Source organism: Vigna umbellata, chromosome 5 (assembly GCF_029865625.1).
Source record: "Vigna umbellata cultivar VRB3 chromosome 5, Vumbellata_1.0, whole genome shotgun sequence".
Classification (NCBI taxonomy): domain Eukaryota; kingdom Viridiplantae; phylum Streptophyta; class Magnoliopsida; order Fabales; family Fabaceae; genus Vigna; species Vigna umbellata.
Window position 1 is genome coordinate 20791639 of NC_142169.1, and position 17033 is coordinate 20808671.

At 32.6% G+C, this 17033-nt stretch overlaps 1 protein-coding gene across 1 annotated transcript; it reads right to left on the bottom strand.

Moving 5' to 3' along the window:
- Positions 1 to 1531: 1531 nt before the first annotated feature.
- On the bottom strand, positions 1532 to 10469 carry LOC124823691 (uncharacterized). The gene is made up of 8 exons (XM_047295963.2): positions 10225 to 10469; positions 7429 to 7603; positions 6942 to 7121; positions 4668 to 4748; positions 4423 to 4586; positions 3668 to 3804; positions 2533 to 2648; positions 1532 to 2097 (listed from the first exon to the last, which is right to left on the bottom strand). The coding sequence occupies exons 1-8, from the start codon at positions 10347 to 10349 to the stop codon at positions 1849 to 1851; spliced, it is 1227 nt and encodes a 408-aa protein (XP_047151919.1). The 5' UTR covers positions 10350 to 10469; the 3' UTR covers positions 1532 to 1848.
- Positions 10470 to 17033: the final 6564 nt, after the last annotated feature.

The following is a 17033-nucleotide window of genomic DNA, read 5'->3' on the forward strand; positions in this document are numbered from 1 at the left end:
AAAGGGAAGAAATATGTATTTTAGGCAAAGTTCTTTTACTTTTCCTGTGAGCTTTTTGTTTTAATTCTATGAAACCCTAAAAAAATTAAAGAAATTTGGTACAGTTGTTGAGAAATTTGTTTCCTTCATTCTCTCTTTCTTTCCTTGTTCAAAGTCATTGAACTATTGTACCAAAAAAAGATGTAGTACCATAGCAATTCTCTTTTTGTAGTTGGATTGGGTATTTGGTTCAGCAGATAAATTTTCACCATGTACTATATCTGTGTTAGTGAGGGTGAGGTGTAAGCTAGTCAAACATACTAAGGAGACAAAGTCCTCAGTGCATTAAAGGTGGTTTTAATGAAAGAGCATAGATTGAATTGAAGTTAATGAAAAAGTGCAATAATAAGTGCCTGACTTATGTCATCAACAACTCTCAACTACTAATAATTTTTCAGCTGTCACAGTACAGAGATCCTTTGTTTGGGAGAAAATCAAGGGAGGAAGCAGACAACACAGAACATCTCTCTTAAATGGATATTACTGTGTCAGTTGTAAAAGGATTGCTTAAAAGCAGGGTGAGGGCTAAGATTTTTTGGGACAGACATGGGATATGGGATATTCAGCTTTCTAGTTTGTTACTTACTAATTTAGTACTTTACTTGTGAGAGTAGCTACTCCTGTTAATGAGATTCTTTATGTGCACCAGAAGTAAGGTGTACAGATGACATCAATATATCTTTTGCAAAAACACAATATACACAATAGTAAAAGCAGATGCACAGAAAAGAAGAAAAATTTTACTTAGTCTCACAGTAACACAGGATACTGATAATTCTTTGCTTCCACGTGCCATCACCAACTACCAAAATTTGGAACATGCACTTGATGTGATCTCATGTGGTGATAGTATGAAGTTCACTTCAAACTCATTATAACATATCAAACATTTCAATATGCTTTGCATATCTGCACCAAATATGAAATCCATACCAATATTTTTGGATAAGTATAGGATTAATATCCAAAACTTATGAAAAAGATCGTGAAAAATCAATGTAGCTAAACACATCAACGTGTATAGTGCAGAAGCATGGAAGCACTGTCTATTCATGCATGAACTAAAGATAATTTCAAAAGAGACATGAGATAGACAGTATAATCCCTATTTATAAGTGATAAAAAAGTAATTTTTTATTACATCATTTTATGATTTTTGTTTTAGTAATGTCCAAAAAGAACGTTCTTTCTTAATTTGGATTTACAAAATTACACGTTATACAGACATGTATCTGCATGTATCATGTTCAATATATTTTGATCACAACCTTGTCACTATGCATTGTATTTTTAATACAAACATGTATCTGCATGTATCATGTTCAATATATTTTGATCACAATCTTATCACTGTGCATTGTATCTGGGCATCACAGACAGTGATAAGTGCCACCTAAGCTTCATTAGAAGCTTCCAAATCAAGGATGCATGAAAACAAAATTAGGATGACAGACCTTGGAATGAATTCCAAAAAGAATTGCAAGAAAAAAAATGTCCAACCAGAAGAAATACTGATTTCAACTACTTTATTGGGAAAAATGTGTGAAAGATGACAATGGCTGAACTTGGATATTCTATGCTTTTTATTATTTGCTATGCTCAACATGTGATGTCTCTCTCAACAATCAAAGCGACTCAACGGGCTCAGAACACAAGCAGAAGTGAACAGCATTTCATTTACATTTGTGTTTTGCTGGCTCTCTCTTTCTAATGGCAGGGCCCACTGGACAGGAAACTCCAACATAATGCATACGCAACAGTGGGCAAACAATGTACCTATCATGCAGGTGCATGACTAGCTTTAGTTACTCATAGTTTGGAGGCATGACTAGTAACTTTACTCAAAGCAGTAGCTGCTTTGGAACCAGATGCACGTCCTAAATGCTTGCAAATGAAATCCCCAGCTAGCATAAGCCTTCCAAGGTCCACATTTGTTTTCACTCCAAGTCCATTCAGCATGTAAACGACATCCTCAGTGGCTACATTCCCAGTTGCACCCTTGGCATATGGACAACCTCCAAGACCAGCAACAGATGAATCCACTGTGCTGATACCCATCTGTAAAATAAATGACCAGACCAGATTTAACCAATTAGGTGTTGGTTTGGAAGATAAACAGAAGTTGTGAATCTAACGTTATGCTTCTTTCTGCCAGGCTGTAATAAGATACTTGTACGTGTATGCATCTCCATGTTTAAGCATGAACAGTTATTTCTTAGGCTGCAGAAACAAATAGTATCTTGCTTGGCTGAAGAAAGGACCAGGGTTTAATCATGGTTGTTAATCCAATTTATTAAACTGAGTGAACGTGACAAATTTTTATAACAAGGGACATGCGTGCAGTTCAGGTTAACCATCTTTTTAGAGGAGCTAAACCAAAAATTGTCCAAATTGTTGATTTTGCTGCGGTGATTGGGGAGGGTCAAATGTAAAGACATACAAAATCCTACAGACTGTTCCACTAACATGCCAGCATCCCAACATGTAGCTTACCTGAAGTGAAATTAAAATATTTGAAAGTGCCTGACCGTAAGTATCGTGAAAATGGACAGCAAGCATGTCAGTTGGAACAACGTCAAGTACAGCTTCAAGCATCGGAATTACAGTACCTGTAAGGAAGAGTAAAACTAAGTCAAATTCAAAAAATATTATAATACGCAAGAACTAATTCAAGACTGCTTTGGTGTGTATTGTTAAACTCTAGAAAGAGAAAAACATTATGCTAAAACCGTGTGTTTTCTAAACAACATAGGTGCTTTATGTATATTGAGAGAAAGGAATCAATAGAATAGATATAAGAGATTTAATATCCTATAATAACAAAAATGATACGGCAATAAATAAAAATGTTCCTAATAATCACATATAATCTAGATATTTCTGGTTATACAGGATCAACTCCATATTTCTATAACTAAAACATCTATAATTGTTGGGTCTATCGAGGAGGACGTTCCCTCGGGGTCATACAAACACCACTAACATTGGAGCCAACTATATAAGGAATTGACACCACTCTTTACCCAAAACCTTAAGGCAATGGGTTAATGGGTCTTTCACCTTTATATACTGTTCTACTTTCTCATTTCTATCCAATGTGGGACTTGGACTCACACTTGGATTCCCAACAATGTTTTGACAAAAGACAATCAGTTAATCTTCTTGATGCGTTGTTTATTTATAACTATAGCAAATAGGAAACTTCCCTGTACCATTAACTTCTAGAGATAATGGCTTTTCTAGAGATTTAACTAGGATAATTGGCCTTTGAAGAGAGAGATGTCCTTTTTCTCACATCAAAGATCTCAATCTCCCTAGATATCTAATTATATCAATTCAAAAATACCGCATTTCAATAAATTCCTCCTCGAGACTAATAAGAAAAAACGAAACTATTTCCAGAAAATATCTACAGCGACTTCATGGAACTATAAAAATTTTTAATTATGAGGATCATCTATGTGCAATCCATCATCTAAACAGTTGAGACAACATAACAATATAAGAGTCAAGTCAGATAAAAAAGATCCATGGTTTTTTAACAAGTCAGATACATACACCAGCCAGCACTGAAACCGAAGCTAAACTTGCTACACAACATAAGAGACAGCAATGAAAGAGACATTACCAGGTGTGCCAACACCAATTGTATCACCCAGTGAAATCTCTGCGCAACCCATCTCATACAGTGATTTTGCCACATATGCTACTTTCTCTGGAGCAATACTTCCTTCCAGGGGACATCCCACAACACATGATATATATCTGAAATACACATTGGGTCGCATGACTGGTGATAAAATTTAATATGACGAATGTTAATTTTAACTTGAAGATTAAGATTAGACTGCTTCAAGATTATTCAAATCATTTAAAGGAAAAAATAGTAGATTATAAGGCCAAGTAGGAGACCAGGACACATTCTACTAACAGCAAAAACCATTTCTGTATAATCTAAATCCTATGTCAAGTTCAATATGGAGATATTATGGGACAACAATCTGATAGAGAATACCACCAAATAGTGTCATCAACAAAACAAATCAGCATGTATTTCAATTTCAAATATAATAGAAATCAAAACCTATTATTTTATCTGATGCCACTAAATCAATTAAATCCTACAGCTAAATGAATCTGTCAACATGGCAGTAGTTTTTCAGCCCAAGAATTATTTTTCCCACTAACAGATGTAAATTACCAAACCATTAGGGAACCATGGTCAAAGTGGAAACATTTGAAATAAAAGAAATTGACCGTATATTTCAAAAGATCCTTTCTGCTTAAACTATAAGAAAATGTATACACGTGAAGTTTCAGAAAATGGAAAAACTTGTCCATTGTTTACAGTAGAGATTGACAAGTATCAATTGAAAAGTATACCCGCGGACTGGGATCGAGAGACTTCCAGCAGCTGAAGCAATATCACGGCAACGGGCAAGATTATCTTCAATGCCACAATTTAGATTTGCTTTTGAGAATGACTCAGAAGCTGCAGGAAAAACAGCCACTTCTTTAGCTCCAGCAGCAACAGCTGCCTCAAAACCCTGGATGAGAGGGGTTCAGATAACCATGTCCATCCACGACTTCTTTAAGTTTTATATTTTACCATTCAATATAACTCTTACTTTAATGTTTGGAGTCAAGACAGGAAACCTGGCACCTTCAACATTTTGAATTGCTGCCAACACATCCTTTGCATCTGCCAACTGAATTCAATTAAAAATTTGAGAAATTAGTTGTTCAGGAGATCCCATTATTCATTAAATATTTTAAAAAAAAGATGTTTATTAATAAAAAAAATTGAAAGCACGACAAATATCATAACTTACACTCCAACCTTCAGCCACAGACCATGTGAAGAATTGAAATGAGGAATAAGTTATCAAAATGCAATTCAAATCATCAATTTGCCACACTAATTTTTTAATTGAAAATCATAAATTTTATAGAACCAAGGCAATAAAAAACACAATGAAAAATTGCATAAACACAATGAATTGTGAACCACAGATATTAGGACCAAGACACTAAAAAACACAATGAGCCAATACACAATTTGTCTGGAAAATCTCAATAGAACAATACATCTCAAAACAAATAATAATTCACAACTAAGTCACAATTTGTCCGGAAGCTAAGAGATAAAAATACCATATCACATAGCCAAATGAAATCATTAGTCACAAAGCAATGTGTCTTCCAAGTGAGGTGCAGATAGAGTAAGTGTGTGATCATGAGAAGCCTCTTTTTCAAAAAGAATGAAAATAAAGCAATGGAACAACCAAAAAGGTTGCAGAGTCATGAGAGTGACTAAGTGAATCCCTATTTCAGAAGAATGAAAAAACAGAGCTATGTAATGAATAAATAGTGTGGTTTAGTGCTCCTTTAGTTCCTTTCCATTTTAACCATGTAAACTTATCTAAAGGTGTCCATTTCTTATGAGAACTGGTGAAAGAAAAGCAAGAAAGAAAAAGACAGATTACTAAATCATGCAATTCATAATGGTGATATTAAATTGTACCAATTCATGCATGTACCCCCTAAATCAAACATGATACTGATAAGAAATGCTAGCTTGTCAATTTTTGTGCAAATTGAATGGTCAACTATATGAATGAAAAAAAGGCTTGAAGACAAAACGTTTTTCCTTGTCATAAACTTAGTCAAGTTAATCATTATTTGAATGAATATGCAGTTAGTAAATATTTTTTGAAGAAAAAATGATGATTTCTCCGAGCTTTCAACAAACAATAATATTTGCTAGCAGTTCAAACATGAACATACATGTTACACACACATGTCCTACAGATGCATATATTTATAAAATTGACACCGATACCCAATTGTTATGCAATTGATTGAAACCAACAATGAAGCAAAGAGAAAGAAAGAAAAACAAAAAAACAGACACACATTCTAGTGATACAATCAATATGATCATTATGTCACCGTCACCCTCTACTGTATACAGGTCACCCCTATACAAGTAAGGCTTAAGGGTATATAGTTAGTTAGAACTGAAAATAAAAACCTAACTAAAAAACAACAATAATAGATTATTATTTGCCACCAAACCATCTACCCAGCTAGATGGTCTACTCTTCCAGATAAACACATGGAGAGAGAGAGAGAGAGAGAGAGAGAGAGAGAGAGAGAGAGTTCATGCCAACATCAAGCACCAATTATGGTTTTTTTTTTTTTTCAAAATAAGGCAAGCAAGCCATATTGTCCAAATCATGTCTCACTATCTACAAGTGTCCATTTTCCTTATTAATGAACCAGCAAATCAATAGCTTATTGTATCTAAAAGGTCATTATTACTCACGTGCTTAGAGACGTTGAAAAAATAGTGCTCAAAAATGAACTTTTAGCTGACAGAAACTAAAAAAAAACACATTTTAATTGCAATATCATTCATTAACAAATATCCAGTAGATGGACATCACTGATTGACAAAGGAGAGACACATTTTCCCCTACTTTATATTCATATATTAAAAAACATAAAACTGCCCTCCCTAATTTGATATAAGCTACAAACTCAGGACCATCGTGATCACCCATTTCAAACAAATGGTTGTATGGTTTCAGAACAATTTTAAAGATGAGGTACATCTATACAAAGAATAATAACACCAGGTCATATATCAAGCAAAGAAAAGGCTGAACCATTATTCATTATACCCCAGAAACAAAAATTATCAGAGAAATGCAGAAAGATTAATCAGAGACCTCTGGATATATTAAATTGACAAACAACAGATCGATGTAATAAATATAATGTAAATATGGTTAAAAAAAGTCCCCAAAACAAAAAAAAAAAGTAAAGATGAGTAATATTAAAGATTATGACAATATTAAGGGGCTACAAATGATTGTTTCTATAATAGATTCTCTCACCTGGGGTACCCATTTTGGTGAGACAAAACTTGTTGCTTCAACAACAGACAACCCAGAAGAAACCAGTAGTTGTATTAACTCAACTTTTATATTAGTAGGAATAATAGCCTTCTCGTTTTGCAATCCATCCCTTGCACCAACCTCCACTATCTTTACATGGTATGGAATAGTTTTAAGAAGCTGAAGCATTGTAGTGTCAGTCATATACTCTCCAACAACAAGACAATCATAACAAAAAAAAAACGTTTAAGAACAAAGGAAATGCTTAATTAGATATAACTACCAAAACATCATATTACTCAAAGTTGAATGTATGAAATCAAAATTTCAAATAACGGACTTGCACTTTTCATGAAAAAGAAAATATAGGTTCAACATGACAGCTATAATTATGCATTAAGGTAAGTATGTGCTATCTTCCTTGTTTAACATATTTAAGTTAAAATACATAACAAACAGGAAAAATAGTATACAAGATCAACTGCACCTTACTTGAGAACCCCTTTGTACATATATCGTTGTGATCAGATGCAAAATGACGATTTACCACATAGCCATGACTACAGTAATATGGCCTTGAAGTCCAGTTGAGGCATTGAGATGAATCTTTTATATGGTATTTGCCAAATTCATTCCTAACTTCTCTTGTGTTTGTGATTTCCCTAGTGCATTCAAAATTGGGAAAGTAAAGAACATTGTCTAATGTAATGACCATTATTTCCTTAAAAAATTAATAAATTAACATGATTAAATTAGCAAGGAATAAAACCAAACAATACATAATAATACTATAGACTTTCTGCAGTGTGTCCACACATATTTTACATTTGTCCCGAACATTAATAATTTATCAACATTAACACTTCCTTCTGCAGTATATATTTTATTAGACCTTTATCATCCCCAAACATGATTCATGAATAAAGCTACAACTTGTCATCATCTAACCATCAATTTCCGTTACCCAGTGACCAAACAAGACACATATATCAATATTCATAATACTCACAATCCACAAACATGCAGAAGAACATGATGATCACAACTCACACATACAGTTCTGTTAGGACACGATCTCTTATTACAGAAGTCTATTAAATAAGAAACAAGGAAAAAGGAAAATACAGCTATTTGTTTTAATTAAAACAGCTGTAAAATCTGTTAGTAGTTATAGTCGTGGGTTGAAGGAAGGTTATGTATAAATAGGTGTTTTTGGTCTGGGAAAAGGGGGATAGAAATAGTTTTGTTGTGGGAGGTTGCTGGACCCTGAAGTGCCAGTGGATGTACTGTGACCATTTGGTGCAATTGAAAGAAATAAACAGAACTTTCATTTTTTTCCATTTGAGAATTCCTTTTGTAAGAGTTTCTGATCCAGTTTCTATCAACTAGTATCAGAGCTTGATTCGGGCTCTGTGGGTTATTACATATGGTGACTACAAGAATGATGGAATCAAGAATGGAGGCTTTGGAGAAAACCTTAGTCACGGCATTTCAGCTACTGGAAGGTTTTGAAGAAAGATTGCATGCAAGATTATCCCAAAGGTATGCTGATTTAGAAGCCAGATTCTTACAACAAGATTCTTGCATAGCTCGGTTGGAGAGGCTTGTGGAAAGATTTGTTCAAGAGGGAGGTGGGAAGAATGCAAGTGCAGCAAATTCTGGGAATTAGAGAGCAATTGATAAGGTGCCCAAGAAGACTACGAGGAGACAGCATTCTTGGGAAACAAGAATTCTGATAAATGGATGCAGCTGGGTATTCCTTTTTTTGAGGGAGAGGATGCTATGGGTTGGATAGGAAAAGTTTAGCGCTATTTTCGGCAGAGAGGGGTACAAGAATAGGAAAAGATGGAAGTTGTTAAGGTGGCAAAGGAAAGTAATGCGCTATCTTAGTTTCAGTGGTGGGAAACGTGCAACCCAAACCAGTCTTGGGTTCGTTTCAAGAACACACTTATCCAGAGGTTTCAACGAGTCTTGATGGGAGATCCTTTTTTGAGTCGTTACTGGCTCTTAAGCAGGAGAAATCAGTGAGTGAATTCATCACTCAATTTGAAAGATTTGCTGGAGTTATTAAGGGATTGGATGAACAGTATTTGATGAAGATTTTTTAGAAGGGGTTGCGGGAGGAGATTAGAGCACAATTGAAATTGTATAAAACAATAAATCTTTCGGAAATAATGAAAAAAGCTCACGCTGTTCAAAGAGGAACAAAGGAATTGACAACGGCACCTCCAAGATCAATGGCAGCAGCTGATGCAGCACTACCCGGATCATCGGTGGAAGCAAATACTTTTTCTCAATTTGTTACCAGCAAGGACAGTAACGAGGAAAAGGCTAATAACAATGGCCACAGCAGAGACACCTTTAAAAGGTTGACACAATCACAACTTCAAGAAAGGATCAGAAAAGGAGAATGTTTTCTCTGTGAAGAAAAATATAGTGTGAATCATGTTTGCAAGAACAAACAACTCCACGCCATGATGTTAATAGAAGGGCATGAGGAAGAAGAAGAGCACAGAAATGGATGAAGTTTCTGTAATTGATGAACTTTTCCCAATTCCACCTTGAGGACAAGGTGAATCTTGATGGACCGGGTACTGTTAGGAGATCACCTCTTATTACAAAGGTCTATTAAAGAAGAAACAAGAAAAAAGGAAAATACAGCTGTTTGTATAAATTAAAACAGCTGTAAAAATCTTTTAGTAGTTATAGTTGTGGGTTGATGGGAGGTTATGTATAAATAGGTGTTTTCGGAATGGGGAAAGGGGATAGAAATAGTTTTGTTGTGGGAGGTTGCTGGACCCTCGAAGTGTCAGTGAATGTATTGTGAAATTTGGTTCAATTGAAAGAAATATAGAGTTTATGGTCCAGTTTTTATCAAGTTCATAATGCTCCAATCCAAGCGAAAAGGCACAAAACAACCAACCTATCCTAATTCTAGCCAAAATGTCTTCAAATTACAACATATGAGTTTCTATAGACTGAGATGGACTAAAATTTCCTGAGGGGCTTCTGAACTTGCTTGCATTCACCATCCAAACAATATTCAAGTCGAACTCAATAAGAATTCAATTAAACAGAAAGCAATAATCAAACAATGGTTTCCTTTTCAACACTAACACAATAAACCCAGAAAGAGCAAACTCACTCCTATTCAAGAAAACCCGAAATCCGAGCAATTATATCAAGACCCAAAATTTGAACCTTAATGTGAGAGGATCATTCGTGAAACAATTTCCGCATACATAATAGAGAATATAAGCAAATGGGTTACCAGGAAAATTACCGAACATGAAGAGATTCATCAAAAGAAGAGGGAAATGTGTGAGAAGCTGAAGAAGGTGAAGAGGCAAGTTTAAGAGGAGAATTGAAGAATGGACGACCCCTTTGCAGGATCTTATGCATAGCCATGGAAAAAGAAAGACTTGCAGGTGCTTAGAGGAAGGAAGTTTGGATCAATGACTTGGTTAGCTTGGCTATGAGAAAGTTGTCAGATTATTGCAAAAGGAAACTAAACATTCAAGAACTTAGAACTTGTACTTATCTAGATAGGAGACAAACATTATAATAATCACTTTCCAATCTTTGCTGTATTTTGATTTACATTTATTAAACTTATTTATGCCTTAGGCACAGACTAATAAATTTTCCCAGCACATTAGGACAAAATAAAGCTTTTAATATTAGCAGTGAATTTTTGTTGTGATAACAAAAAATAATAAAATTATTTATTATTATAATTATAGAAGTAAATTTAAATAATTTTTATAATTTTATTATACATAATTATTTTAATTTTAAAAATAATTAAATATAAAAATCTAAATAAAAAAATATAAATTTTAAAAAGTCATTTGAAAAATAAAATATTTATTTTAGTTTTAAAAAATAATTATTTAAAAGATAAAAATGAAAAGAAATATACATTAAAATGTATAGATTTAAAATAAAATTAAAAATGTACAGTATACCGATTAAAGGTCCAGATAAAGATGAAATCTTCTAGATAAGCAATGAAAAGGTGGACGCAAACATTTATAATTTCTCAAACATTTATTTTAGATACTCTTTTTTACTGTTGGAAGACATGTCAATAAAAACTATTTACCAGCCTAACATGATTTATTTGTTGTTTAAGATCAAATTTTGGTTTTCAAAAATCTGAATCTTAGACCTCTTCTTTTCCACGGCAGAAAGCAGGTTAGAAATCGATTTTCTTAAACTTTTATAAAAATTTGAAGAATTTTTTTAAAATTAAAATTAAATAATTAATTAAAACAATTAATTTTAAAATTAAAATATCAATTCTCATAATATTTTTTAAAAAAAGTAAAGAAATATATATATATATATATATATATATATATATATATATATATATATAATATAGTATAATTCATTATGTTACATCACATCAAAGAGTGTAATTTAAAAAGTTATCTAATAATATTTAATGATGAAACCGTTATGGAGAATTTTACATTTTTATGCAAGTCTAATTGAAAATTTATTATTGAAAGCTTATTTTTGAATACGAATGGAAAATAATGTAAATATTGAAGAACAAATACATGATTTAAATGAAATGTATATTCATTGAAAGAATACTAAAAATTATGATTGAATAAACAATTCAACCTTGCTTTATGTTTCCTTATCCAATTACTTATCTCGGCATACTAGTCACATATTGATTTCTCAAATGAAGTCTTGAACATAAATCTACATTGCATTCAACATAAACGGTAACTTTCAATATGACTCATCTACTAGTTTATATTTTTATAATTATTGTAACGTGTTATAAAAGACTAATTATATGTAGAAAGAGCAAAAATATTAAGATTGTAACTTGCAATCTTAGAATCATATTAAGATTTTGTTTGGGTCCTATTATATGTAGAAAGAGCAAAAATAGGAAAAATTGTGTAGATGGTGACATGTTTTATGAACCCACATTAAGATAAAAGAAGCTTATCATTTAAGTTCTTTTTTTGGTATTAATGTTAAATTGAAGAAAATGGAAAATGTAGGGAAAGAGCACTTGCAATGTATTTTGAGGTTTTATACACTGTGTTAAAATTTTAGGTGTAGAAGAATTTTATTTGTTGAGGTGTTGCGTGGTAAATAAAATTTTAAAATTTGTTAGTTTATATAATTTTGTTTTGAAGAGTTTTAATAGAGATTGTGTTTTATGAACCATAAACAACAAGTTAATGTAGAACAGATATGGTACGGGGTTGACATTTTGGGCTAAAATCTTGGTACCATTTTGGTATGGATTATAAGATTCGAATTTATGATTTGAAACATGTTAGATTGATGTTATTTAGGGACCTGGTTGAACTATTAAGTCTGGTATGTAAGAATAAAGATGGAAGAATCAATTGGATGATGTAATAATGAATGTGACATAGTTTATGAATAATAGAATGTTGAATGTACGTGTAGTTTGATTGAATATATAAGTTATGGAAACATGGTATTATTTTAATAGTTATTATGTTGAATGTTATCAACAGGTAAGACTTGAATTTCACACTAGGAGAATTTACTTAAAGATATTGTTCTATAACTTATGTAAATTGTTGTTAATTGTTATATGAGAATAATAAATATCTAAAAAGTTAGATAAAAACATCTTAAATAATGTTGGGTGGTGTTTAAGTAACATCAACATGATCATGAGCTTTTGACTTTGTGACACTGAACTATTTGGTGTCAGGCGGTAATTCTGTGAAAAAATTTCTTTCTAAAAATGCTTTATAAATTACTATATAGTTTTTTTTACATTCCACAATTTAAGATGGTGATTGTTTTAAGTTATGTTTGTTAATGTATGAAAGTTCTAATCCTCTCAACATCATATTTATTCTACATTGATTTGTTATTTATGATTCATAAAATAGTTTATAAAACACAATCTCTGTTGAAACTCTTGTAAACATAATTACACAAACTAACAAATTTTAAAATTTTATTTAACATATGGCACCTCAACAAACAAAATTCTTCTGCACCTAAAATTTTAACCGTGTATAAAACCTTAAAAATATATTACAATTGTTCTTCCCCTACATTTTCATTTTTTGCAATTCAACATTAATAAAAAAAATCAACTTAAATGATTAGTTTTCCTTACCTAGTGAGTTTTTAAAATAGACCACCATTGATACATTTTTTTTCTCTTTGATTTGTTCTTTCTACATATGACCCAAATGTTATTTGTGAAAGGGAAAAAATATATGAATTGTGAAAGGGAGAAAATATTATATCAACAGACTCTTTTTTGTCAGGATCCTTAAAATCCCATGTTAGTGGAAGACAGGTGTAGGTGCAAGGGTTTCTGAAATTCAGAAAGTCGAAGACATGTGTGGACTGCAGAGTGGACGGTCGGTTTTGACAGTAGTAAATAAGTCAAGTTTTCAAATTTTCGTGCCACTTTTCTGTATGCACCCTTCATCTTCAACCTTCTGAGTTTTTCATTTTCTCCTCATTCTTTCTACAATCTTCTTCTTCTCTCTACAAAATCTTACCATTTTCTTCTTCGGATCATCATTCATGCATCGCCTGAGTCTTCCTGGTGTTAAGGGTTTCACTTTGCATCGATCAAGTTGTTGGTTTGAACTGGTAAGTTCATTATTCTCTTAGCACGATTGTTTTCTGTCACATGCAAACCAAGATTCTGGTTGCATGAGATTATCATCTTCTTCTATGAAATTCTGATAGCAATTCTGGTCTTTTATTTGGTTTAGTTTCATAAATCGGGAAACTCTAAGTGTATAAGATTAGTAGTGGTGAACCAGATACTGCAACCGTGAGCGTTTGGCTGAGTTTAGAGGTAAGGGAAGCTTGTATAATTTAATTATGATTATCTGTTTTGAATGGTTGTATGTTTGAATGATACTTTGTTTGATTTTTGATGGATATGAAATATTTGTGTTATTGCATGTTCGACTGTATGTGTTGATGATTTACAAATGGTATGAACTGGGTAGGAATATGCTTTGATTCTAAATCTGCAGTATTCTGCGAAATTATGTAATTGTCGCTGATAGTCCTTCTTGACCGTTCGGTTTTACATTGGGCATTCGGTCTGGACTGAATTCTTCTTTGTAGAGAATTTCAGTTAATGACCGATCGGTTTTCTATTAGTATACTTGTAAATAAGCGTTTTGTTTACATATAGTTCCCTATTTATACTTCATAGTCAGTCTAGTTAAGGTATTCAATAATACTTAAAGTCTTAGATATTATATTTATCCTCTGTTGAAAATAAGTGTTAGGTAATTGTATTTAGAATATATTTATTCATTTTGTATAAGCTCAGTAGTGCTCGGTCTTGAACCAAGCGCTCAGTCTCAGTAGTACTCGGTCTTGAACCAAGTGTTCGATCTCAATAGTACTCGGTCTTGAACCAAGCATTCGGTCTCAGTAGTACTCGGTCTTGAACCAAGCGTTCGGTCTCAGTAGTGCTCGATCTTGAACCAAGCGCTGGGTCTCGTCACAATACTCAATTATGTACTTATATTTGAAACTAAGAGTGTTCGGCCCAGTTCAATAGTGTTCGGTCATAGCAGTTGAGTAGCGAGCAAACGTTCAGTATTACAATAAGTATTCGGTTCACTAAAGTGTGTAACATGGGTAGAACGTTCGGTTATATTAGTCTAAAAAGTATCCTCTCGTTCGGTCTTTCTTTTAAGAATGATGATATCTCTTTCAGTTTTGTTCTACAATGAGATTTGGTTTTTATTAGTTTGGTTTTACTGTATTGATGATGAAGTATGATGGTATTTAAAATGTGATATGAATGGAATAGTATGGATATGAAGGAGTATTCCAGGGAGAAATATCTCAGGATTGGTTAATGAATGGTAAAATATGAATGTGGTTATGCTTAGCTGGCGTTTATCCTGATATTCTGTGATTACTCATTCTCAAGTAGAGAGGAGTAAATCATGTGTGAGAATGGCAGGAGGTCCTAGTCCATAAGGTGAACTTGGGCGAGGTATAACGGACTAACCTCGGGTGGCAGTTGTTGAGGGCATCCCAGCTACTACATCACGCGGGTGCGAAAACGTCGTAGCTACACATAATTCATACAGTCCGGACAGTCAAAGTAAAGTGGTCGGTCATTGCATGCATTGCTGTATGGTTATGGTTGGAAATGTATGATTGGTTATTGCATGATTGACCTATTGATTTATATCAGATTTATGTGAATTATATGTTTTACTAAATTAATTAAATTACATAAGTTTACCCTACTTTCCTGTCTTGTCATGTTGTTCGTCCGGTTATTCTTCCTGTTGTAATGATCATCCTGTGGATGTGAGCAGAAGGGGACGAGTGTTTGCTGGAAGAGGCTTTGGAAGAAGTGGAAGTTAAAGCTGAACCTTAAGACCGTTCGATCGTTAGAACTAGTTTTTTTTTGTATAACCGTTCGGTGTAAGCATAGTTTTGGAACTGTTCGGTCTAGTTCTTCGTTTTGTAAAGTTTAAATTCTGAAGTATTGTTGTAAGGCCGTTCGGCCATAAATATACCCTTTTCTCTCATAACTGAACTATATTATTGTTAAGTGTGAATATTGTATGATATGGTTTTAAGCTATATTTTTGGGATTTGACATTTTTTTTCATTTTCACTTTTTCTATTATTGTCTCTTTTATTTGTATACATATTATTATATTCATTTATTAATTTTAGTTAATTAGTTTTCTTATCAATTATAAACTAAACAAATGATTTCTAACATATTTTTTGTTTTTATAACTGTGATTCTTTTGACATAAATAAATTTGATGACCGAAACGTGGAATGAAGGAAGTTATTAAAGTCGTATTAGCAATAGAATTTGAGCAATGGCATTGTAGAATTTGCAGTGGACAAGGACCCAACACAACAAAAAGCAAAACCTCTGTGGCCTTGTTCGTTCATACGTATATTGCTTTCACATTCCGCAATGAACCAACGTTTCAGACAAAATCTCAGAATGCCTTAAATTTCGGCTTTAATCGAAAATAAACAAATCTATTCCATTATCTGTTACTTTACTACCATCAACCAATGCTTCGTTGCTTCTACCCATAACCCTAATACGTCACACTCATGCGTCAATTAATAATTATTATTTTCACTTTAAATTATCCTTGAACAAAGTGTTAAATTCAAGATTTATCAATACAACAAAAATATTTATTTTACTTTTTTACAATAAACTTTATAATTAGTCTTTAAGTACAGCATAATCTCAATCCATTTTTATTATAAACTTTTGTTTTATTGAACAATAAAAATATTTTAAACAATTAAAACAATAATAAAAAGTTAATCCTACTGTATTATTAATTAGTTATCATTACAAACAATAACATAATCAAAAGAGAAGCTAGAAATATCTTCTGACATTCTCATGTATTCCATTCCATTTTAAAGGCAATCAATAATATTCTTACCTTTTTCCTTAATAATATTATTACGAAGATGATTATCAGATGGTGGAAGTTAATTCTGATAAAAAAAATGATTTTGGGTGGTGAATGTTTGAATCCACAGTGATTTAGAAGTTTTCCACCACTCCCTTTGAAATATTTGAGAGTGGAATTTATATTTTTGGTTGTTGTTGTTTAAAAAAGAAAAGACAAAAGAGTGTAGCATGTCTGGGGTTTGGGCGACACTGAAAAGGACATGGCTGCAAGTTAAGGGTGTATTGCGTGCGTGCTGAAACCAAAACGAGACAGCAACGCAGTCGTTTTGGACCCTCCAACAAACATGCAGAGTAATGCACAGACGACAAATGGCGCCGCCTGTCGTTAATCATTACACTTCCTTTTTATTTTCTTTTATATATTTTTTTCTTTATCCTAATATATTTTTGACCATTTCACAAACGTTAAAATGTGAAAGGTTTATTTTTCTTAATAGTTATATCTGCCATGTGAAAAATTTTAATTATAAGATTGTTTTTAATATGATTTAGATTGTCAACAATAACGTGTTTGAATTTGCCACGTAAAATGTAGTAAATAATAAATCAAATAAATAAATACAATAACGTGTTTCAATAATTCTTAATTATTGAATAAATAGTTCTCA

What these genes read in the sequence shown, in the direction of transcription:
- LOC124823691 (XM_047295963.2), bottom strand. Translation starts at nt 10,349, where the DNA reads ATGGCTATGCATAAGATCCTGCAAAGGGGTCGTCCATTCTTCAATTCT. An exon ending in CACCAAAATGGGTACCCCAG is followed by an intron (nt 4,749 to 6,941) that starts GTGAGAGAATCT and finishes AATTGAATTCAG; the next exon opens with TTGGCAGATGCAAAGGATGT. An exon ending in TCTTGACTCCAAACATTAAA is followed by an intron (nt 4,587 to 4,667) that starts GTAAGAGTTATA and finishes CCTCTCATCCAG; the next exon opens with GGTTTTGAGGCAGCTGTTGC.